Here is a 25,068-nt window from a genome sequence, read left to right as displayed (position 1 = left end):
TCCATTTTGAATTCTCATGGTTTACTTTCTTAGAGCCAAACTATTAGAAGTTTAACTAATATTTATATTGTCTTTTTATATTATATTGATATGTAAATAATTACAATTTATAATAATGTTTGTATGATTTTTTAAATATTTAAATTTTTTATTTAATTATTAAGATAATATAATATAATTTAATTTTTAAAATTAATTAAATTAACTTTAAAAAAAATACAGTATGATAATTAAAAGTGAAGAAGAAAATATTTTGTAAAGTTAATTTTAGACAATTACAGAACTCAAGAAATACAAAATGATTCCAATACTATTTTTTTTGTTTCCAACATTTTGGACAAAAGAGGTGGCAAAAGGGGACAAAGAAAAAACAAACACTTTCAAGTACTAATTAATACCAAAAAAAAGCAAGCATGGCAATACAAAACCAAACCAAAATGATGTTTTTTTCCGTGATATAGTAATGAGATTATTTTATTTTTAATTAGATATTTTAAATTTGAACGATGAATATAAAAGAAATTCTATTAAAAGTATTGTCTTTAAATAAATTGCGTGATTCAAATTTATTTAAGACTTTAATATAAATTACGAACACGAAATACTTGAAAATTGAAAAATTAAAGAAACTTGATGAACAAACAAGAAATATAATTCATTATCTTTGTAAGGACAGTGCTTGGTGCACTACCAGACATATGGGTCCCATAATCATCACTACCTCCACCATTTTACCCCACCCCCTACCCCCACAACCCCCCTATCTATACATTCTCTTCATCCCCTGTAACCCCATTTTACTCTTATACATTTTCTTGAAATTTACTCATACATTCTTGAAAACCCCCTTTTCATGGAACCAATTCTTAGTGAAAAAGGTACAAAAATGGAGCAAGATTACAATATGGGTATGTGTTCTGAGGATGAAACAGAGCTTGAGTTGGGGTTAGGTCTTAGCCTTAACAGTGGGGGTGGGGGTGGTGGGGTGGGGGGAAAGACTAAGAAATCACCATGGGGTGAGTATGGTAGGATTTTAACTGCTAAAGATTTTCCTAATGGATTTTCAGCTAAGAGATCCATTAATGTTGGTGTTTCTGGTACTAAAAGAGCTGCTGATTTTGCTGGTTCTACAACTGAGGTTGGATCTCCTCCTACTGGTGCAAGGTTAGAATTTCACAACTTTTTCATAAAAATGTGTTCTTTTTTCTAAAGTTAGTATATTTCTTGCATTTTTAGTCATGGTGGCATGTTTAGTTTACTCAAAGGGTCTTAGTGATTTTAGGTTCCCATGTAAAGTTTTCATTTTTTCCAAGAATTTCATAAATTTTCATAAAAATGTGTTCTTTTCGCTAATTTTAGTGATCTTTTTGCATTTTCTTCATGTTTAGTCATGGTGGTATGTTTAGTTTTCTCAAGAAATTGTGTATCTCAAAAGGGACTAAATGATTTTAGGTTCTTATGTAAAGTTTCTTTTTTTTTCTTAGGATTTTTGTCATGTGTTCCTTGAATTTCTCTTTGCTTTTGTTGTTTGTTGGTTCCTAAAGCAGAGTTCTTTCATTTGATTTTAGAGCTTTTACATTAATTTCATGACTAACAATGAAGTTTAAGTTTAGTTTACTCAAGAAATAGTGTATTCCTTGAAGGGTTTTAATGATCTTGAAGAAAAGTTCTTTCCTTTAATATTACAATTTTTCTTACATTAGTTTCATGTTTGTCTATGAAAAGTTGTGTTTAAGCTACTCAAGAATGGATTTTATTTTGTTTCTTGGATTTTTTTTGTTAGTTAGAGTATATTTTCCTTTAATTTGTTTTAGCTTTTGTCTTTGATGAGTTATTAGTTTAATTACTGATAGAAGCTGGCAGAGCATGCATCACCTTTTGTTCATCTCATTACCTTTAATCTAAAATCTGCCAAAAAAGTTGCTTTTGGTTGCCCAGTCATTATGATAATCTATCATTATATTCCCTCTAATCCTACTTTTAGTGCAACTTTGATAATTTTTGACAATTTCTTTTTGTACTTTTTTGAAAAGAAAAAGAAAATCATTTTGCAAAATTTCATATGCCCTCTTTCCTCTCTTTCTTAACTCTTTTCTTTTGACTTGTTCATTTTAGCTTAGATAACTAAGTTCATGAATTTGGATCTTGATGGATGATTGAGTATATAATTGATGATTCATTTATTTTGATTTCTAAAAGCAGTCAGGTTGTGGGATGGCCACCCATAAGGGCATACAGAATGAACAGCTTGGTTAATCAATCAAAGGTTCTAAATGCTGATGATGAGAAGGGAGTTGGCGGGAACGATAAGAAGGAGCACTCGAAGAAGAAGATCAATCATGGGAACACTAAGGATGATGCAGCATCGGTTAAAGAAAAGGGGCATCTTGGTTTTGTGAAGGTGAATATGGATGGTTTGCCTATTGGAAGAAAGGTGGATTTGAATGCTCATACTTGCTATGAATCGTTAGCCGAAACCTTGGAGGATATGTTCTTTAAATCTACCAAAAGTACGGGTTCTGTTTCGAAGTTTACTTCTTGTTTCGTTACTTAAATTGGCTCTAAATACTAGTTTTCTCGGCCTTTGGCTAAGATCAAGCGTAGTTATTTGTTTCTCCCATGCATTATACATACTACATAGGCGTGGAATACCCTATTCCACGCCATGTTTTACGGTAGAAAAAGGACTAAATGAAACAAATCGGTTGCATGTTTTGTGATGTTTTTGTTATGAAGTGATTGTTGATGTTCCATTTTTTTTTATAGGCGGTGAAAAGGAACAAGCAACTAAGTCTTTTAAGCTCTTGGATGGATCATCTGAATTTGTGCTCACATATGAGGATAAAGAAGGAGACTGGATGCTTGTTGGAGATGTTCCATTCGGGTAAGAAATTCCGTTAATTAGTACTATGTCATTTTTGCAAAAAGCATCGAAATATTAGAAGCCTAAGTTCTCATCAAGCCCCACAAACCAAAAAAAAGAAGAGAATATATTAGCAAACATGAGGTATTGATGATCTCAATTCTCATGTATATATATATATAATATCATATTATATGCATGGTGCTTTTGGTGGACCTAATTCATGAAAGCAAATGATCACACCTTCATCATCCAACGAGGAAGTACAAAACGAAAACGAATAAAACAATAGGGGCATAAAACTATCAGTATAAAGGATATCCATAGTACATCAGTAGCATGGAGAAACACCATCAACCTTGATGTGGTTAGATATATGTAATCGGTCCATCTCTAACTAGAGGTCTCATGTTTGAGTCTTGAAAATGAAGAAATTCTTGGAAAGTGTGTTTTTTCCTTAAACGGGCCCTACACGTCATGAAAAAGTAGCATAGAAAGTATGATCTTCATTTATGCAAAATCAAGTTGTTATCATTTCTAGCTCCCCACTCTAGTTCTTTATATGTTCTAATACTTTCATGTGTTATATAGGATGTTTCTCAACACTGTGAAAAGGCTAAGAATCATGAGGACTTCTGAGGCTAATGGACTTGGTATGTACATAGCCATGCCAAAAGAACACACTCAACCTCTCCTTTTGTTATATTACTCGAAAACTCTTCAAAAGTACTCCGAGGTGCAGGGTGTGTTAGATCCTCCAAATCCAAAAGTAGTGCATTTTTGGAGAGTCCGAGCAATATAACCTTTTTGTCATTTTGTTTCCTTAGCTCTAACACTAGTTATTGGTTTACTTTCAGCTCCAAGAATCCCTCAGAAGCAAGAGAAACACAAAGGAAAACCTATCTAAATATGCTTGGTGCAAGGAAAATGCTTGGTAAAAAAAAGTTTGGAAGAAACAAAAAGTAAAACAGAAATAGGGATATTGTTACTTTTTTTCATGGTTGCATTTTTTGTTTTGCACCATTTACTCTTCAAAAAGTGCCCCACTTTTTTGTGTTTTTTTTTTTTGGTTTAGGTCTCAAGCTCCCCCATCATATAGTTGATATACCAATGTTTTTGCCCCAAATTTTACCTACCTTTCTCATGATGTAAATATGGGAATGCTATTTTCCACTTTTTGTGTGTTTTGTGTTTGTTGCAAGAAATTCTATTTATTTATTTGTTTATTTTAATGTTGATCAATCTCTTTTTGTTTGGTGGTATATAGAGATATATATTATATAGAATTTGCTAGTGGTGAAGTCATTAAAGACACTAGTTGTTGAAAGTTCTTAGCAAATCCTCTATTGTGGATTGTGTCCATCATTACATGACTGAAAAAAAATTGAGAATTTAAGTTTGAGTTTGTCCAAAGTCCTATCATGTGCTTGGTGCTAAAGTCATCTTCTGAGATATAGTGCATGCACTTAAATTCTACAATAACATATCAATATAATATCGCAAGTGAAGTCTATAGTCTCATAAGTGAGGCTTGACAAGGGTAGAACATACTGCGTGGAAGAAACAATCATGTAGAGGGATCCTCTACTCTTTTGCTCGACTTTTAGACCCTCCTATTAACGGTATGATTTTAGTAAGTTAAAATCGAGTCATGTTTTATTATTTCTTCCTAAACACAAGTATATACTATGTTTAGTTTGTCTAATCACATAGTAGTAGTTTAGATAAGGTTGGAATACTAAAAAACAAATAGACTGCTATATATAAATTTATATTCTTATGAAGAAATAATTATGATTATGACTGATGTTAGTCATTCTAAACATAATTATTTCATTGATCAAGTGACAACTGTATTCCAATACTCCTTGTGGAGTCCATAAAGAAACAAGATAAAGTATGATAAAAGATACTTTCATTCGATGTTTATATTAAATTAATGAATACACGCTAATAAGGTTATATCTTAAAAGAGTATGTTATGTGTATACGTAGATATCTTATCGTAAAGCAAAGGTCAATAATTTATCTCACGGAACTTGAATATGTAACCTATAGACTACGTAAAAATATCTTTATCGTTGCTTCAAGATTTACTTTCCGATACAAATACTGATTATAATAGTATAGTGTTTCTAGGAGGTTCCTAACATAAAGTATAATAAACCTCATGCGCTATCCATTGTGTTTTGTTCTTTTTTCTTCACTTTTTCCTAACAATAGGAACCCTACACAATGATGAAACTATTTGAGTTCAGATCTCATTCACCAATGTGTGTCACTTCCAAATTATCTTTCAAAAAAAAGGTTTTTCGTTTTTTCACTCGATGTTCGAATTTCATATTGAAGCTTCTATTAAAAACAGGGGCTTGTTTTGAGGTGACGCTCTCAGTAAAATTTTCTCCATATCCAGAGCTCGAATTCGAAACCTCTGATTAAAAGTGTAACCATCATGATTATATATTATACTTTTTTTAAAATCTCTAATATATGAGGGAAAATTGTTGACCAATGTAATTTGTGGTTCATAGTTACTTGTACATCTATCATAACACAAAATTAGAAAATGAACTAACTTGTGATGATTTTGTATAGGGTGATTTACACAAATAGGATATTTCCATGTTATCAACATGTTATTAGAGTACGATAGAGAAGTTATATCGAGATATTAATCTTTTAAATGAGACGATTTTACAAAATTCAGCTCGTCTTTGACACATTCCACAAGCAAATATAAGTAACTACAGCTAAGAGTACTTGACAAAACTGCATTTTGTCACTGAAATCAGAAACACAAACATCTTCTGGTGTACATTACAAGCAAAAGTTCAAGCTTTATCGCGTTTTAACATGAACAATAACGCGTTTACTGCAGAAAATCTCGAGGATCAGTAACATGGCCAGTTAATGCAGATGCTGCAGCTGTATATGGAGATGCAAGATAAATTTGACCTTCCTTGTGGCCCATTCGCCCCGGGAAGTTCCTGTTTGTGGTTGAGACACATACCTGGAAAATCGAATCGTTCATTGATCAGCTCAATGTTGTTCCACACTTCTATAGCGCGATTAACTTTCCTATTTCACTTTTCATACTAGCATTGGTGAAACTTACCTGAGGTTCGTTCAACCGAGCATGAGTATCTCTAGGACCACCCATACAAGCACCACAACTAGGACTTGCTGGTGTATCGCAGCCAGCATCCTCGAAAATCTGTGAACATGTTTTGCCACCAGATTCTGGAACTGGGATAGTATATAAATCCATCCAGACCTGAAACATTGCTAAGTTTATAACGGACAGATAATTTCCGATTGTTGTCAAACCATATGGTATGCCACCATGACATTCATGTTGTATATAGGTGTGTCTGAGTCCGGAAGAACAATACATTAAGAGCACGAACCTTCTGCGTAGCAGGGACGAGAAATGTTGGAACTTTGACCTTCTTTCCCTGTGAGGATTAGCGATGAAACCAAACAAGAAATCTTAGTGATCAATATGGTAAAAAGTTTATGTCACATCCCAAACTTCCACCGAGAAGTATCATTTAAGCACGGTAAAGATATGACACCTGAGCTTAATTCAACCCCCAAAAGCTAGCTCACGAAGGGAAGATTATCTCAAGTCTATCCATATATGCAGACCACGATTCCCCAACCAACATGAGACTCTAACAGACTCTAACACCCCTCCCTTCATGCAACGGGAGCCCATACAGGGATGATTCATCCCTGGCTCTGATACCATGTAAAGATATGACACTAGAGCCTAACTCAACCCCAAAACGCAGACACCTTTAGGTGTAGTACTGAACATAGCTTAACAAGCACAAAATGCTTATTCAGCTATACATCAAAGGAATAGGATCTATTTGGAAAGGTACAAGGCATGCGTTTTGAGGGACTTTTGTGCATTAACAGGAAGACAGGCATGTCAATAAACGGACGGTATAAGAAATTACAGAAGACAAGTGTTACAGAATAGACATGTATACTTTTCATATGCATAGTGAAGTTATTGAGAAAGAGATATCATCTTACTGATGCTAGAAAAACTTTGGCAGCAGCCATGAAGTCTTCTGTTTTCCCACCGGTACAAGATCCAATATATACTCTGTCAATCTTAACATCTTCGCATTCTCTTGCCAAAGCACGATTGCCAGGAGAATGAGGCTGAAGAGACATAAATAAGTGCATGGCGTCTACGACAATGTGTTTGTATTTATGATGTATATGTCAAAGTATTAACAGCCAAATTCACCTACCTTTGCTACTAAGGGCTCCAACTTTGAGATGTCGAAATGATACTTAGCAAGAAACCTGGAATTTATGGCAATTACCTCATAAGTCATAATGAATATCATCTTACCAAACATGCTAAGCTATTTCTTCTACTTTAAAGGGGACGCTCATGCACGAAGCATCCTGTGTTCACATAAGGTCCAGGGAAGAGCCTGCACCCCAAGTGAGTGTACCCCGACACAAGCATCAGTGACTGATTCTACGGCTTGAAACAGTGACCTATAAGTCACACGGAGACAATTTTAACATTGCTCCAACGCTCTCCTTCATAAATGAAATTGGAGACACGTAATGGCTAAGGAAAAACACAAGTGGTTATATACCAATGTCTTTTGTGTTGGATACCTGGCTTGCTCATCACTGTAGACAGGTTCATAATGCACAGTAGTCTTGTCCTGTGACCAGAAAACACGAAAGACGTTCATAAGCAAGAGAACTGGTCTTATTTCACTTAACCAAGCAGATGAAGGGAGTAATTAAGACATCTATCATATGTTGATTTATCATAAGCTAAACTGGAAATGTTAAAACTTACCTTAAGGTAGTCATATGTTGTTTTATCAGCAGGAATAACACCATTCTTTCCACCAGCTTCGATAACCATATTGCATAATGTCATTCTCTCTTCCATCTTTTGTCATACGTAAAACATAGAGATATTAATAACTCTGAACAATATAACTCGATTACCTCAAATGAAAACTCAACAAACTTAACTGTTAAACTTTCAACAGCAGTACCGACAAATTCCATTGTTTTGTATGTTGCACCAGCTACAGAAATTTCACCAATAACCTGGCATGTCCTGAGTGATATACAAATACGTAGCACATGCCAAAAGGGGAAAGTAAAGAAAATAGTAAGAGGCTGTCGAAGTAACTCACTTGCAAAATCAAATCCTTAGCTAGTATGTAATTCGGAATTTCACCATCCAATACAAATCTGATAGTTGGAGGAACCTGTATGTCACAGTAGATCTATGTGAGAGCTGCAGGAACTTGACATACTATACATGTAAAATGAGACATGGACATGCGATCCACGCTAAATTAACTAAACTTTGAGATATTCATGACAGGTATATATCCTTTTTCTCTACTTATACACAATAACAAGTATATGAATCAAAGGAATGTGGTCTCCAGATGAGAAGTTACTTACCTTGAGCAAAATCTTTCCAGTACCCAGAACAAAACCAGCATCAGTATTTCCGATTCCAGATGCAAATTGACCGAATGCTCCTGCAGTACATGTATGAGAGTCTGTACCTACCAAAACCTGCAAACAAAACTGTAAAGTCAAAAGAAGGGCATTGAAGGACAAGCCGTATTAGGATCTTTGCGTGTGTAGCACAAACTTCACCTCTCCTGGTCTGCAGTGACCTTCTTGGGCAAGAGCAATGTGGCACACTCCTTTGTAATCTGGATTAGCCTGTCAACATATTCAGTCCACTATGTTTTAGCAACTGTTATAAAACGACAACAAAAGCTCGGAGTAACCATCATGTGTTGCTAAGGGATATAGACTCAATATCATACCTGGAAGTTTCCGAGGTCTTTAATGTCATAATAGTACTTAATATTTTGCTCATTGCAGAAGTCCCTCAGTGTATCCACATTACGATTTGCTCGTTCATCAGCTGTGAAAATGTAGTGATCGGGTATGACAACTACCTTTTCACGATCCCAGACCTAAGATATGAAGAAAACAAACAATCCCCGGCACTATTAGAGCCATAGAAGTGTCCCAACAGGAAAATCAAGGTCTGTTCAAGTGAATTTTTTACTGGATTAGAATTTAAGCATGGTACTCCGCATCAACTTTTCTCAGTACCTCAACTATGAATCACTGATCCTGTGCAGATGCTTCATCGCGGGGTATATTGTATAGTTAAGTTACTGCACAAATTCTACTTCCCTAGGTGATACAGAACCCAACTACACACGAGTCGAATGCTTGCCCTCTTTATACCATGAGCTTGGGAGTTCAAGTTACCAAGAGAGGAAAAGTTCAAGATATGAATGATTTTAAGTAGAGATACGAAAGCATCCCTTTTCAAGTTGTCAGAATGAGGAGTAAGATATTGAATCATATCTTTGGAGGCATCAAACTCTAACTTGCTCTTGTTTATACATGAAATTTCGTCAATTGTGAATGTTCATAAACCAAAAACTCCGGAAAACCTACAGACATAAATCTCTAACCATATATAACTACAAAGATGAAACTCAACTAAATTCAACGATATGGCTATTTTAGCATACCTTGGCATTTTCTCCAAATTCTCTTTTAAATACTCCAATAGCACCAGGCCCAGTAATATCATTTGTCATCAAAACATCGACATTGACCCACAAATTCTCACCTGGAACCACATGAAGCTTCTCAGAAGTCCTAGCCAGCAACTTCTCAGTCATAGTCATCCAACTCTTCACCTAAAAAAACAAAAAAATCACAATCACAAGCATCAAGTACCATTAAGCTATATGGAAAGTTTGCAACTTTATTCCCCAAATATGAAAAGGGGAATTATTTTATTATCATCGCGGTGTCTAGGTCAACTTTCTCGCACCTCAACTAGTTTCATGGGATACTTGTCACCTCCCACTAGTAACATGTAACTCTGTCCACTAAGACTAAGACAATGGAAGAAATCACCTAGTATTTTTTTTATAACTGTGGTGTCTAGGCCAGCTTTTGCGCACCTCAACTAAATCTACGGGATACTTATTTCCTCCGACCAACGTCACATATCAGCTAAGTCTGTCAACCAAGGGTAGGGCAGATAGAAAGAGATCACCTATTGTTTTTGTTTGTGCTAGAGTTTGAACAATAAACTTATCAAGTTACTTCATTGATCACTAAGCCACACGCATAGGTATATGATAGAAAACAATATAAACTCAACTGAGCCAGTGGTGGCAGGCATTCTTGAACTTGGTTGTGTGATCATAGAAACAATTTTCTTGGAAAATCTTCTCCTGGGACTTTGAGTGGGAAACTGATTTAGTGGAGAGAAATCAGATAAAAACACAACATTCTGCACATAAAAGAGAAAAACCAAAGTTGGATCACAGTGATTTTTTGATCAATTCTTGAAAAAAAAAATGAATTTTGCACGAATTCTCGTACCTTGCTGAGACAATAAGTAGAGCTGGTGGAAAAAGAAGCCATTTCCAGTAGCAGAGAACTCACTTAGCTTCTGAACTGTCCTTTGTGAATAGTAGTAAGAGATCATGTATGACATTTGTATATGGGGAAAAAATGCATGTTGTTGTTTTTTGACCATTACTTCCTCCCTCCGTTTCAATTTGTTTGTATGATTTTGACTTGACACAAAATTTAAGAAAGAACAAAAATGTGCGAAGGCAAAAAGTGACTAGTATAGCTGTTGAATGTTGAAATAAAGAATCATAATTGATCAATGAAGTATAATCTTACCAATTAGATTTTGATATTGACAGTAAAAAGATAAGAGTAGGTCCTTCATTTTCTAATATTGTACAGTTTCTTGATCAAAGTAGATCTAAGATAGCATTATACACATCTGATATGACAGCTAAGTTATATGCCATTAACATCAAATACCCCTTCAAGAACAAATCGAGTTCAACTTGGACCCGACATCCATGCCTGGACAACGAAATTTCTCGACCATATCAACATCTCTCAGCAAGTTTATATAGGTCTTAATAGTCTTCAAGAATAACACATATTAAGTACTTCCACACGTACACTTTAATCTAGCCACATTAATACCATAAAGTTACTAGATAATACAAAAGGTCATTCATACATGCACCTAGGACAGCTAAAAGACATAAATCTTGACATTTAGTTTTACCATTTTCAACATCTTTCATGTGTTGTTCAATAGGAAAGGAAGTTAACCAGAAACTAGAAAGTACTCACTCCGTCAGCTTTCACGCATCTCGATTGAATCCAATGAATATTTATCACCTCGCACCAACAACATGTACCGGCTAACTTTGTCCACCAAGGAATACCTATTACCTTCAACCAGCAACAAGTACCAGCTAACTTTGTCCACTAAGGCTAAAACCTCGACTAAATCCACTGAATATCTATATAATAATGAGATCAATACTTCATTCCACTACGGACGTGGTAAGACTTTTAAACATTTTGTTAGATGGTGAAAAATTTCATGATGATTTCACATTTTGCTTTACAAATTTAAAGGTTAAATATTTAGATCAACAGTCATAATGTTCATTGAATATGTTCTCAATCCACCTTCTAATTTTATTTATGAAATTACAAATAAATTTGTTCAATTTTGCGTATTTTGAAAAAATTATAAATAAAAGGACAATTTTATTATATTTTTTAAAATATATATAATTAATATGAAGAATGAACAATATTATTGAATATCTAAAAATAATATAATGGCAACTATAGTTAGACGGAGGGTGTGATTATTACTAGGTGATATTCATTTGTGCTTTGAATACGAATGGATATGGAATTAGTAATATTTGCAATTAAATCACATTACAAAGATGTGTAGGATAATTTATCATAAATACGATAGTAATATTAATAATAATATATTCGAGCATAATATCATAATCAGTAATTAAGAAAAATATTATATTGGTAAATTTTATCATTATGTGAGATATAAAATTGGTTTTGATAAATGTTTGGTTCATAAGGAGTATAATCAATAAATAAAAAATTAAAATAGTAAAATATAAGACAAATGCATTGATAAATAGTACTTGATGACTAAAATTATAAGTTACACATATAAATTTAATAAATTGACACTATTCAGCAAAAATAATTAAATTTTCTTCCCTTCTCCAACTATCAATGCTTATGTCATATCTCCAAACGCACTGAAACACTATATCTCAGAGATGGAATAGGTTGATGATTGGAGAAATGGTAGAACAATCACGTCATCCGTCCACCACTTCGCCGGCGTTTCTTGTCTTTCTCTCCACATACTCTGTAAGTTCTTCCATTTTCTTGCATAAAGTTGAAAGCTTTTTATGTAATTGTATCTTGGTGTGGAGAAAATGTCACTACTTGTGGAGACGGGGTGGTTTGTGGAAGCTCAGAAGGCATTAGCATGAATTGTTATCTTATTTGAAAAAGATGGGATTTTTCTACTTGCATAAAGTTAAAAGCTTTTTATGTATTTGTTTCTTGGCGTGGAGAAAAGGTCGGTAATTGTTGGGTTAGTTGAGGGTGGGGTGGTTTGTGGAAGCTCAGAAGGCAAGAATTTGTTATATTGTTTGAAAAAGATGTGAATTTTCTTCTTGCATAAAAAGTTAAAAGCTTTTTATGTATCTGTTTCTTGGTGTGGAGAAAAGGTCAGTAATTGTTGGGTTTGTTAAGGGTGGGGTTGTTTGTGGAGGCTCAGAAGACAAGAATTTGTTATGTTGTTTGAAAAAGATGGGGTTTTTCTACTTGCTTAAAGTTGAAAGCTTTTTATGTATTTGTTTCTTGGTGTGAAGAAAGCTTTTTATGTATTTGTTTCTTGGTGTGAAGAAAGGTCACTAATTTTTGGTTTAGTTAAGTGTGGGGTGGTTTGTGGAAGCTCAGAAGCAAGAATTTGTTGTATAAAATAAAATTTGTGCACTTCTATTCTGTCATCCTCCTGCGCGATTATACCCGAGAAACTGCCAGCAGAGTATGCTGAGTTTTCTGATGTCCCTAAGTTGTCGTTTCAAGATAAATTTATGGTATCTATTTAATTTTATTCCGTCTCCCTTTGTCATGTAAACTGTGTTACTTTTTTTTTTTTTGCAGAATCTAAGACAGACGCTGGATGATCTCACACGTAATGGTTTCTCTGTGGTTAGTGCCATCCCCAAACTGTCAGTTGGAACTTTCATTATACCTTTTGTTGGATAAGTTCTTATATATTTCTTATACATGAGTGGTGAAGTGGAACTTTAAATTGGTATGCTAATGAACTTGTCAGAGTTGGCTTTTTCTCTTGAAGAATTAAAATGATGTCTTTTGTGAGTGAAGTTATGATCTGATTAATGCCTTGAAGTGCTGATTTCTTATGATGTTCTTTCGACCATTTAACTTGATATCTTCCTACTTCCCTCCTACTCTTTTTTCCACATATAGCTTCAAGTGCCTCTCTGTCCTCACTTCCTTTTAGTCATGCACAAAACAGATTTAGTAATTTGTACAGCTGTGTAATGTTTGCATTTGTAGTGTGTCGTGGAGGAAGTTCAGGGTCCAACTCAAGCTCGTGCTCGTAAGAGCCAATTTATATCAGGCTAATTACTTATGAATAGCTCAAGATTTCTTACAAGTACAATATTATTTGTGGGTGCGATTATATTTATTTTTATATCACTTGGATTTTTTCATGTCAGTTGAATCTACTAATATCTGCTAAGATGCAAAAATGTTAGTTGTGAGAAATGAGTAAAGCTTTTCAGCATGGTAGCATAACCAAAGTATCATACATATTCGTAAGATTTACATCACTGACATTTTTATACTCTTAGAAAGGATTGCGGAATGATCCTAATCTGCGGTGTCTTACAATTGAATTGGTCTTAATATTTTAGGCATGCACATCCAGGCAGTCCCTATGTTTTTGGCCTTGTTGGAAATGATCAAGATCTTGATTTTCCAGAACCAATGCCTGTTGTTGGTCATGTCTGCTTGACCACTTATTCTCCAGCTAAAAGCCAGAATATGGCAGCAACTAATCACTCCAAGCTAATTTGGGTTTACTATTTTTTTTTATCAAGTAAAACTAGTCTCATTCATAAACATGACGAAAACGGCCTATACAAAGGTTATACCAAAAGATATGATACCTGCAAACTCCACCCAATCCTCTATTCAACGAGGAACTTTTTGTTCACACCAAAAGAAAATAAGGGAGCGGAGACTACTCCTCAACTGCAAGAAACTTGACTCCACACCATCAAAAGCTCTCCTATTTATCTCTCTCCAAACAACCCATTAATGCAATTAGAACCACGGTCGAAGTCCTTTGGCTTCTCCTCCTCCCGCTCGTCCAACTGAGCATCCAAATCTTTCACGGTTCTTGGTATTGTCCAAAGAGTGAGAAACCATCTAAACATATCCCACTATAATCTTATGGTAAGCCCACAATGTTGAAGAAGGTGATCCAGATCCTCGCCCGCCTCGTTGTGCATGTAAGACCAATTGAAGCAGACAATCTTCTGTTTTCTAAGATATTCCATTGTCAAAATAACCCTTCTAGTGGCTAGCCAAGTTAAAAAAACACCCTCCTAGGCACACATAAATCATCACTATCTGTTCCTCTCCATTTGGACCTATTTCATTCCAAGATTTTATAATTCGGAGCTTTCCTATGCTAGAAGTCCCATTTCTACTGACTAGTGACTGCTTCCTTGATCACTCAAGTAGCAAACAGCATTTTTGTTCATTAGCACCTCATATTTATTAGTTATGAAAGATTAAGCAGTTTCACTTGCAAATCACAAACTAAGATTCTTATTTGGTGTGTACAGGAATATCCCGTTCAGCGAAGGGGTATTGCATTATCTCTGTTTATGGGACTATGAAGACTTGCTTTCTGGAGGATGGCCTAACTGAAGAAGCCGTAGTCACCAAACTTCGTACTTTTTTTTTTTTGAGAATTGGTAAACAAACCAAACTTCGTACTTATCGATGCCATCATTTGTTTTTGCATAATTCATCAAAGAAAAATTCTTCAGGTTTGCAGATTGCAGTTTTGTTCTTACCGTTGCTTATTAGGGAATTAAGTAGCTTGGCTAAGGGACCTAATACCCACACACTCGGGCATTCTAGTTATAGTTACATATATTTGTTTGGATGTATGTAGGTGAAGTTAAATTTGAGATAGACCAATTCAACATGTCTCTGTAGGAGAAAAAATTGGTTTGATTGCATACAGTATGATCCCAATGGCTTTTTGAAATCTAGAACGTTATGATAGAGGCCCAACTGTACTCATGGAAAGTAGTAGAATAAACCTGAATGAACTTATCAAAAAAATAAGAAGTCTCACTGGAATGACATCGACAAGGTGTCCAACCTTTATAGGTTCCATCGTTTCATGTACAACAGCTGGAATCTTCATTAGGACACACAAAGAATAGTCTGTTTATTACAAATCTTCATGGGGATCAATCCAATACACTTCACAGTGGGTTTCAGATAATATGAAGTTGTTAGGAGTGATCCAGATCAGGGGAATGGTACGAATGGATAGAGAGAGGCCGTAATCTTATCAGAACAACAATGTTCAAGAGTAATACAATGAGGTGGCTGTGTGACACACTAAAGGAAGCATCGTAGGTGAAGGGGTATTCTATTAAAAGTTGGAGACTTTGTGACCATGTTTAAGACACTTGCTGCGCAAGAAACTATAACAGTCATGGCCGGTATGTTACAATCATTAACATTTAAGGTAGGAGGACATCAATTATTATTGTCCCTGAGATGACATTTAATTCAGGGTAGATGGAGATTGCCTTAAAAGATTGAGAAGTCAATTAATCAAGGTGTCAACCAGAATTCCAGAACCAAAACCATTTAAGACAACACATTCAGGGCTCTTATATTTGGATTCTGTCCTGATGGGCCTCAAGACAGATGGGAGCTGCGAAGTCCAGGCATGGGGAGATCCTTTATTGAGAGTGAACAATCACACTTCGAGCTTGGTTGAAAAACAGTCAACAGCAACCTTTGACGTCCCAATCCTGTTGGAAATTCACAGATGGGTGAGTAGCATATGGAAGCAGATACATATAAATATTTTTGAGATGGGTTACAATAGATTCTCGTTTCTCCTCAAAGCTATCAGCGACAACAACCACAACTTATCCAGTATAATTCCACAAGTAGGGTCTACAAGTGGGGTCTGGAGAAGGTCGAATGTACTTAGACCTAACCCCTACCTTTGTGGGGTAGATAGGCTGTTTCTGATAGATCTTCGGCTCAAAAGAAATGTTTCTGAAGCAAAATTGTATGAATAATATAACAAAATAGCAAGATACAAAATAATTGAGGCAAGAGGTAGATATACATATTGACGAAAAAGAGACTACGTGACTATTAAATAATCCCTACCTCTCCTCGAAGCTATTGATGGTACATATTCTAGAAGGAACCTGGTTCCTAATGAATTTCAAGATTTTCTTTCAATGGTGGAGCCACTGTTGTCAAAGGTGTGCGTAGAGGCATAATATTGGAGATCCGATATAAGTGTACGCGGTGGACAGAGTTTCGATGGGAGCGGAGAAGAATGAAAGAAGTATAAGCCAAAGGATAACAGAAGAATCCTACAGTCGGGATGAACTCAATTCAAATAGTCGGGACACTGCACGTGGTGAGCAGCAGGAAAGCATAAGATTTAATTATAACTAACATGGCCTACCACGTGGACATGAGCTATCTTTTTCTTAAGGCCCTGGGAAAGCAAAGGGGAAAACCGTTTGCCCTTCAAAATCTGCTGGAATCATGAACCAAAAGAAGCCCTTCCTCTATAAAGGTCTGATCCACTAATCGAAGAAGTGTCTGCTAATACTACGACACAAAGCAGTCAAACGGTTAAAGGGATTCTTGCGAGGCATATAGTTCATAGTTCTTGGAGAACTCAGAAGAAAAAGATAGGTAACAAGTTGAAGAAAACCAGCATGTGTTTACTTCTGTGGACCAAGCAATTGTACTTCTGCATGCAAAAGAAAAGCATGGAGTATTCACTTGGATAAAATTCATGATCAGAGGAATCTCTCTGATGAAATTTTACCAAGACATCCCTCTCCATGGAATATAAAGAGATTGTGAAACATAGAGAAGAAGCATGGGGACAAAGATCCAGAGCTTTATGGTTTAAGTTGGGAGTACAAAATACAAGCTATTTTCATAGAGCAGCCTATGCCACAGAAGATATAACAACATTGATCAGTTGCAAGTGGAAGGGGTACTGATAAGAGATCCAAAGATTATTAAAGAAGAGATAGTGTCTTTCTACCCGAACCTCTACACATAAACAAAGGAGTGGAGTCCTCAAGGTGGTATGAGGGATTGGCCCAGGATAACAGTTCAGGATAATGAGATGCTTCAAAACTCGTTTTTCCCAGAAGAGATATGGGATTGGGAAGCAGTGAAGTATGTTGCAGGGGATAAAGTCCCAGGTCTGATGGTTACTGATATTTCTTTATAAGGTGCTAAGAGGTGGTCAGTACAGATGTCATAGCTATTGTACAGAATTTCTATGAGCAATGCATATTTGGAAAAAGCTTCAATGCAACTTTTGTGTCCATGATCCCCAACAAAGTTGGTGCCAAAGAACTAAAAAACTACACATCCATCAGGCTAGTCAGGAGTGTTTACAAAATTATTTCAGAAGTGTGTTTTTTTTTTTTGAGGAGGTAGAACTGTTGAATGAGAGGCTAAAGAAAGTGGTGGCAAGGTTGGTAGATGCACAACAAATGAACTTTATAAAAGGATTACAATGATGGATGCAACACTAATTGCTAATCAATGTGTAGACACAAGGCAAAAACAAGACCCCTGACATCCTATGTAAGCTAGACGTTGAAAAGGCTTATTTATGATCATATAAACTGGAACTATCTGCTGGATTCAGTGAAAAAGATGAGTTTTGGAGAGAGGTTGATTAGGCGGATCAAATATTGCATTAGTATAGCCAGATTTTCTGTTTTTGTTAAATGCAATTCAACAGGGTTCTTTCTTTCCCAGAGAGGAAGTAGGCAGGGGGATCCACTGTCCCCATTTATTTAACTGTAGCAATGTAGGGTCTGATGATATGATATAGAGGGCACAGAAAAACAACTGGATTAGGGGCTTCAAGGTTAATCAATTGGCGACTGTTACGTGGAAATATCTCACCTAATATATGTTGATGACACTCTGATTTTCTGTGGTCCAGATAGAGGCCTATGAAAGCTATTGAGAGTAATTTTTGTACTCCTTGAATCTATTTCTGGACAATAGATCAACTTAACTGAACAAAAGTCTTGTTTACCTAGTAAACGGTTCCAGAGCGACAAGAATTTGCTTGAACTAGCTATATACTTTGGAGGGGGGGGGGGCGATTGGAGAATTACCCGCTGTTTACTTGAATATGCCCTTTGGGGCAAAACGTAACTCCAAAAAGATATGGAATGGAGAAATGGAGACGTTTGAGAAGAAACTCTCCAATTGGAAGAGCCAGTACTTATCGTTAGGAGGCAGCTTGGTGCTCATTAATGTTGTCCGAGATGCTATATCCACTTACATGTTGTCCTTGTTCCTAATTCTGTAATTGTGGTTAACAAGATTGATGCTCTAGGAAGAAACTTTCTTTGGGAAGGCAATAGTGATAAAAAGAAGATCCACCTAGTAAAATGGAGCAACCTGCCACCAGTGTTGCCAAAGGTGATTATTGGGAAGTCCTAGGGTGGGGTGTACCAAAAAATGCACGGGGGTGAAAATGAATGGCGTAGATCCATAGGGCTGTGCCTAGAATTTGAGTTGTAAGTCGCGGGCGTAAAAGCATCCCGCCTGGGTGTTAAATTTCATTTTTGTTGCCTTAAAAGTATTTTTTCTATAGATCATGTTTTTATTATTGGTGTAATGATAGTTGTGGTTTATGCTATCATGTTTTCATATTGTAGTGATTTTTCCTAAAATATGTTATAAAGAAAGCAGAAAACATACATATACGTTAAAGCAAATACATCATTTAGGTGTAGGTTTTCAAATCCAAAGAGAATTAAATTCCCTTGTCTTTATTAACTTTTTCAGTTTAACTCCCAACATTCAATTATTGTAACAATTCCTATGATCTTCCTACATATAGGGAAGAAAATAAAAATCAACTACAGAAACCTACGGTAAAAAAAGTTAAATTTAGTCTTGAGTTCCTTTTCAAGCTCAGCTTCTCTTTCCAGATAAGTAGCACGCCTATGCAGCAGAATACCAAAATCTCTAAGGTTGTATGCTGATCTAGCATCTCGCATTTGCAGCTCCAACCCTCTTAAGTGGTGGCGTACATCCTCTAGCTCCAAACAGATTTCGCGCATGCGACCATCACTGTGACCAGAGTTCGAAGCCATTTCCGCTGTTAAATAATTGTTAAAAAAAGGGAAAATAATTAGTTATTAAAGTCAAACCTTTCTATAACACTTATATCTATAAAACAACAATTAATTATAGATGATGCAGATATCAGGATAGGATAAGCAAGGGCATTTCCACAGTCAATTTTTGGAGCCCCAGAATAACACGCAACCTCTACAACCTCTGTCCTTCGGGTGAGTGTTTTGTGCGCTCTGGGTAAACTCCCCACTGTGTAATAGCCTGTAAGCTACACAGGGGGATTTAAATCGCACTAGGCAAGCCCCATGCGACAAGCTCGACTTAGTAGGTATTGAGGGGGATCCATCCCGGGTCATCCGTGTGGATAAACACCCTCCAAACCTACTGAGCCATCCCGAAGGACATATCTAAAGTTAATTAATCATTAGAAAAAACAGAAAAGATGTAGTTGTTACGCCTCTCTACAACGACTGTAAGAAGTAGCGACAGAGAGATTCAACTTCTATAGGAACAAACAATGTGAAGAAATATAAATAATTAAACTAACCTAATGAGGTGATGCTCAACTTTATGAAAAATGTGATGAAAATAAAATGTTAAGCACTTGGGTATTTATAGAGGTTTTGATTACCTTATTTCATATGAGTTATTAATTAAGCTACCAATTTTCAAGATACAGAAGAAATGGAAGGAACTTAATTATTATTATCCTTTTTTTGAGAAGGTGACAATTGATTACCAAATTTCATATAAGTTATAAATTAAGCTACCAATTTTCAATATACAGAAAAAAATGGAAGGAACTTAATTATTATTATCCTTTTTTTGAGAAGGTAACAATTGATTACCAAATTTCATATAAGTTATAAATTAAGCTACCAATTTTCAATATACAGAAAAAAATTTGGAAGGAACTTAATTATTATTATCCTTTTTTTGAGAAGGTAACACTTGATTAACTAATTTCATATGAATACGAATTAAGTGACCAATTTCAAGATACAGAAGAAATGGAAGGAAGTGGAACTTAATTATTATTATCTTTTTTTTTTGAGAAGGTAACACTACTTTTATTATTATTATTTGTTAGTTTAATATATATATATCTATGGCCCCTCGAAGTTATCAGCGAAATTCATTTAGATACCCGAACTCCAATTTGTTCTAATTGAGGTACTAAATGGGTAATTTTCATAGATGGTCATATAAATATGAGTCTTTTTCACTAAAGTCGGTTAACTATATTTTTTAACAAAAAAATCACAAATTTTGCCCTTAGTAACACAAATCATTTGCTGGATAATCCAATTTTTGATGGGTGATCTTTTAATGTACTTTTTCAATATAAGAAAGACCTTGGCAGATTGAATGAAGTATTTTCTAGGTATTGAGGTTGCTCAGTCTAGATCATGTATTGTTATTTCTCAGCGCAAGTATGCCTAGACATTCTTGAGGAGACGGGAATGATGGAATGTAGACCTATTGACACTCCTATGGATCCGAATGTTAAACTCCTTCCAGGACAGGGGGAGCCACGTAGTAATCCTGAAAGGTATAGACGGCTTGTTGGAAAGTTGAATTATCTCACAGAGTGACTAGACCTAGAGTGACTAGACCTGACATCTCTTTTTCCGTGAGTGTTTTAAGTCAGTTTATGACTTCCTCTTGTGATAGTCACTGGGAAGCAGTTGTTCGTATTTTGCGATATATTAAGTCAGCTCCCAGTAAAGGACTACTCTTTGATGATCAAGGCAATGAGCATATCATTGGATATACTGACGCTAATTGAGCAAGATCAACCTTTGACAGATGTTCGACAGAATGTGGTTGCTCGATCTAGTGCAGAATCAGAATATCGAGCAATGGCGACAACAACTTGTGAGCTAGTTTGGATCACAAACAGTTGCTGGGAGAACTAAAATTTGGCAAAATTGATCAGATGGAACCGGTGTGTGATAATCTAGCGGCTCTTCATATCGCATCAAATCCAGCCTTTCATGAAAGGACTAAGCACATTGAGATTGACTGACACTTTGTTAGAGAAAAGATACTCTCTGGAGATATTGTTACGAAATTTGTGAAGTCAAATGATCAACTTGCAGATATCTTCACCAAGTCCCTCACATGTCCTCGTATTAATTACATTTGTAACAAACAAGGTACATATGATTTGTATGCACCAGTTTGAGGAGGAGTGGGGAGTGTTAGAATAGAAATAAGTATTCCTACTTAGAATAGGATTAGCTATAGGAATCCTAGTCGGAAAAGGATTCCAATGTAGTGTATAAATAGGATATTAATGTAACAATTTAGATACACAATTCAATAATATTTTCCCCATATATTACTCACAATCTCTATCACATCTAGGGCTGCAATCAGCTGAGATTGCTTGACTGCATTATCGGCAGTGGTCTGCTTGACAGAATTCTGCACCACGATTCAATCGATAAAGCACATCTTCCTGACTGTTGATCGCCAATTATGAGTGTTGTGCGGAATTTGAGATAATACGAGAAAATATAAACGCGAAAAATAAGACAACAGATTTACGTGGTTCACCAATAAATTGGCTACGTCCACGGGAAGAGGGGGAGCAGTTTTATTATGGAGAGGCAAAAACAGAATTACAGAATAGGGTTTGCCATAGCGTCTATATATAGTGCTAAGCTACGCCCTAACAGGCTTGGGCCCAACATACAGAATCAACAGAAAATAAAGGGCCCAATACAACAACATTGTATACCGTCGGGCCGGGGGCGTCTCCGCCCCCCCGAACCCCCAGGCCAGGGGGCGCGTCGCCCCCCTGGACCCCCCGACTCGCTGACCGGGCAGCGAGACCCCCGTCCTTTCTGTTTGTAGCGGGTCTGATTCAAGGCATTCAACAATGAGGCATCACGTTTTGTGTTGCATCCAAGTTAAGGCAACTTGATTGCTGCTTAAGCTGAGTTGTCTCAAGTTAGTGCTTTCTGTTCAGCTCATTTAACTTCTGAGCATTAAATCGAGCTTACATACTTGGCTTTGGTGAGCATCACCTATTAAGATTTCTATTAACATATTTATGGTAAATAAGAAATTTCTTTTTAATTTTTTTTGTTATTTTGTTCAAACAAACACTGTTTCATGGACATTGCTTAGATATTCTCCTTATTGTTCTCTGTTAACATCTCCTTCGTGCTCCCTACCACTCATTTTGAACCCCCTTCTCTCTATCTGTTTTTATCTGTTTCATCCCTTTCCCATCACTGCCACAACCTATGCAAGTATTACAACCCAAGCAATGACTATGACCACTGCCTTCTGTTCCACATATAACCTATGACCTCCAGAATGCCTCTTCATTTCATCTCATCTAGTCTCTTTTTCAAACTACCAGGAAGCTCCGAGTTTAGGTCGTTAGGACTGGTCTTTCTACAGAGCCAACCCTACCCTTTCCCTCACACATTGTGTAGGTCGAGATGATTGCAACACTTCAAATAATTCAGGCATTTGATAAATAGTTCCTACTTTACTCACTCAAAGAATAATTGCTCTTCTTTTCTCTTGCATAGGTGGACCTCGATTATGGGGTATTTCAAGTACATTCTCTAAAAAGAAATTCTCAAAAAAAATAATTCTAAAAAATATGTTCTCTGTGAAGAGAGTTGTAATTAACTTTATGTTGTTTGTCATTCTTATCATGAGTTGAATCCACAATAACTATAGTAGTTTTTGCCTTCCTATCTCTTCTCTCCCCCCCCCCCCCTCTCTCTTTATTTCAGACTTCCTGTGCAGATAACACAATTGTAACAAACTTCAGATCTAGTAAGATTTTGGGATTGTGAAAAATCATTTCTCTTATAAAGAATTACTTCCTTTATAGGTGGAAAGTCACTGTGTACAAGTGGACCAAGAGGTTTATTGAAAGTGGAGAACCTACATGAGAACATGGTTCTCCCCAAAAGGATCCAATCACTTATGCTAATTAGGGCCTTATGGAGTGCACCGAAATTTAATAAACACAAAAAGTTTGTCCTAATATGCACAAAAGTTATTGAAGATCATATTTTTCTGAAATTGTTCTCTTATTTAGTTACTCCCTCCGTTTCACAAAAAATGACCTAGTCTGACTTGGCACGGAGTTTAAGAATAAAAAGAAGACTTTTGAATCTTGTGGTCTTAGATTAAAGTTAGATCAAATGTACAAAATTGCCCTTTGATCTTGTGGCCTTAAACATGCCACGTAGAAAACTGAAATTAAAATGTTACCAAAAAAGAATGAGGTCATTCTTTTTTAAACAAATTAAAAAGGAAAGGAGGTCATTCTTTTTAAGAAACGGAGGGAGTATTTATATTTGAAGCAAACATGTGGAGTATGTCTTTTCTCTGTTCTCTATTAGCTTACAAATATCTTTTGCTGCTAGTTTGAAAATAAAAGTTGATGTCAATAAGAAGCTCCACACTACCACAGTTTGCTAGCGAAGTTAAAGATCAAGTTGTAAGCTTTGAGATTTGATTTGAGTTAGAGGCTCTCCTAAAGCACAAGGGGTTGGTGGACTTTGAGATAAAACGAGATATTGAGAAAATGCAATGCCCAACTAGTTCATTAGAGGGATATGTCGCGTTGGCAAACTTACTCTTTGTTTGGAGAAAGTGTAGAGAATCTCTAGTAACAGATAAATCCTTATCTGCAAAAGACAAAGCTGTTAAGTATTGGAATGAAATTCTTCACATTGAGCTGAATTGAAAGATTCACAGAGCTGACTCAATTAGTATGGGATTGGTTAGTTGCTACTGTTTTCTTTTGCCACAATGTGGAGCAATTTTTTAAGTGTCTTATATGGCTAATATGTCTTCCTTATTTCTTATCTTCACCGCTTACAACAAACACAATGAATTTTTCTTTACTAATATGTTCTATTTGCTTTTGCAGAGGCATGCTGAGTTTCACATGTTCAATTCCTGATTTTACTTGTATTTCATCTGCAAAGGTTGCATTTCATTATTCAATTCATTCTCACTGCAAAATTCATTGTCAAGATTGATTTGTCTTGTTGAATTTTTATCTCTGGAAACATCACTCTCTTGCAGTGACACAAAACAATCATCACTCTTGTGTACTGACTGTTAACTCTTTTGATTCTAGCATATATTTTTCTGTACTAGCAGAGCTAACTGTCACGACCCGCCAGATACCCCGGCAGATCGCGACCCGTCCAGGCAGCTAGCAGCAGGCGCAAGGGGCAGACTGCCCAAGCAGGCCAGCAGGCAAAGGGGCAGGCAGCAGTTGGAGGGGCAACCGTTTCAGCAGTTTCAGCTGTTACAGCAGTTACAGCCGTTACAGCTGTTACAACAATCAATGGGGCGGCAGTTTTAAGCCTTGGAGAGGCTTGGCAGAACGTGGGGCAGACTAGTCAAGGCTAGGAGTCCCTTTTTGGAAGACTTAGGAGTCATGCCTTAAGTGCATGAACATAGGGGCTTGTATAGTTGTATTTATTTACTCTTAGTGGTTAGAGTAGTATAAATAGTAGGGTCATTGTATTTTGTAAAGCATCCAACAATCCACTAACATATCAATACAAGTCTTTTCTTCCAAAAATCTATCTTTGTTTTCTCTTTCTAAGTTCTCTTAGCGATCCAAGTAGAGGAAGGCTTACTTGAGTCTACAAGATCGTGCAAGAATCGTGAGTAGACCGTCAAGTGCCGTACGGAGTATTGTCCGATTTGAGAAGTCCGTGACATAACAGTCATCACTTTGGCAGAGTCGATTTCACCGGAGCTACCATTTTGGCTGCGACTAAACCATTGGGAGAAACCCCTCGAACATCCATGTGAGTACGAACTTGTTGGCC

General features: G+C 36.2%; 2 protein-coding genes and 1 long non-coding RNA gene across 7 annotated transcripts; 2 read left to right on the top strand and 1 right to left on the bottom strand.

The window, feature by feature from the left end:
• The first annotated feature begins 803 nt into the window (after positions 1-803).
• Positions 804-4,105, top strand: IAA13 (auxin-responsive protein IAA13). 2 transcript variants are annotated; one of them, XM_010328434.3, is made up of 5 exons: positions 804-1,164; positions 2,203-2,510; positions 2,767-2,884; positions 3,455-3,516; positions 3,721-4,105. In XM_010328434.3, the coding sequence occupies exons 1-5, from the start codon at positions 854-856 to the stop codon at positions 3,768-3,770; spliced, it is 849 nt and encodes a 282-aa protein (XP_010326736.1). In that variant the 5' UTR covers positions 804-853; the 3' UTR covers positions 3,771-4,105. The 2 variants fall into 2 exon arrangements, with proteins under 2 accessions (XP_010326736.1, NP_001266067.1); NM_001279138.1 differs by having other exon boundaries at positions 854-1,164; positions 2,200-2,510; positions 3,721-3,770.
• A 1,416-nt stretch (positions 4,106-5,521) lies between these two features.
• Positions 5,522-10,630, bottom strand: LOC101244614 (3-isopropylmalate dehydratase large subunit, chloroplastic). Its single transcript, XM_004247741.5, has 15 exons — positions 10,301-10,630; positions 10,077-10,208; positions 9,433-9,603; positions 8,707-8,859; positions 8,531-8,599; positions 8,330-8,446; positions 8,053-8,127; positions 7,886-7,963; positions 7,704-7,799; positions 7,514-7,563; positions 7,132-7,186; positions 6,908-7,039; positions 6,271-6,318; positions 5,979-6,137; positions 5,522-5,873 (listed from the first exon to the last, which is right to left on the bottom strand). The coding sequence occupies exons 1-15, from the start codon at positions 10,340-10,342 to the stop codon at positions 5,733-5,735; spliced, it is 1,518 nt and encodes a 505-aa protein (XP_004247789.1). The 5' UTR covers positions 10,343-10,630; the 3' UTR covers positions 5,522-5,732.
• A 1,323-nt stretch (positions 10,631-11,953) lies between these two features.
• On the top strand, positions 11,954-24,815 carry LOC104649403 (uncharacterized). 4 transcript variants are annotated; one of them, XR_743343.4, is made up of 5 exons: positions 11,954-12,151; positions 12,956-13,003; positions 14,677-14,808; positions 24,150-24,207; positions 24,409-24,815. It is a non-coding gene; the product is annotated as an uncharacterized lncRNA (long non-coding RNA). The 4 variants fall into 4 exon arrangements; XR_743342.4 differs by having other exon boundaries at positions 24,386-24,815; XR_003248149.2 differs by having other exon boundaries at positions 24,363-24,815.
• The last annotated feature ends 253 nt before the right edge of the window (positions 24,816-25,068 follow it).

The sequence above is a fragment of the Solanum lycopersicum genome, chromosome 9, assembly GCF_036512215.1.
Source record: "Solanum lycopersicum chromosome 9, SLM_r2.1".
Classification (NCBI taxonomy): Eukaryota; Viridiplantae; Streptophyta; class Magnoliopsida; order Solanales; family Solanaceae; genus Solanum; species Solanum lycopersicum.
Note: the sequence above shows the minus strand (reverse complement) of the source record. Positions and strands in the feature narration are given on the sequence as shown.

What these genes read in the sequence shown, in the direction of transcription:
- IAA13 (NM_001279138.1), top strand. Translation starts at nt 854, where the DNA reads ATGGAACCAATTCTTAGTGAAAAAGGTACAAAAATGGAGCAAGATTAC. An exon ending in TCTCCTCCTACTGGTGCAAG is followed by an intron (nt 1,165 to 2,199) that starts GTTAGAATTTCA and finishes GATTTCTAAAAG; the next exon opens with CAGTCAGGTTGTGGGATGGC. An exon ending in GTTCTTTAAATCTACCAAAA is followed by an intron (nt 2,511 to 2,766) that starts GTACGGGTTCTG and finishes TTTTTTTTATAG; the next exon opens with GCGGTGAAAAGGAACAAGCA.
- LOC101244614 (XM_004247741.5), bottom strand. Translation starts at nt 10,342, where the DNA reads ATGGCTTCTTTTTCCACCAGCTCTACTTATTGTCTCAGCAAG. An exon ending in TGCCTGCCACCACTGGCTCA is followed by an intron (nt 9,604 to 10,076) that starts GTTGAGTTTATA and finishes TTGTTTTTTTAG; the next exon opens with GTGAAGAGTTGGATGACTAT. An exon ending in TACAGTGATGAGCAAGCCAG is followed by an intron (nt 7,187 to 7,513) that starts GTATCCAACACA and finishes CATAAATTCCAG; the next exon opens with GTTTCTTGCTAAGTATCATT.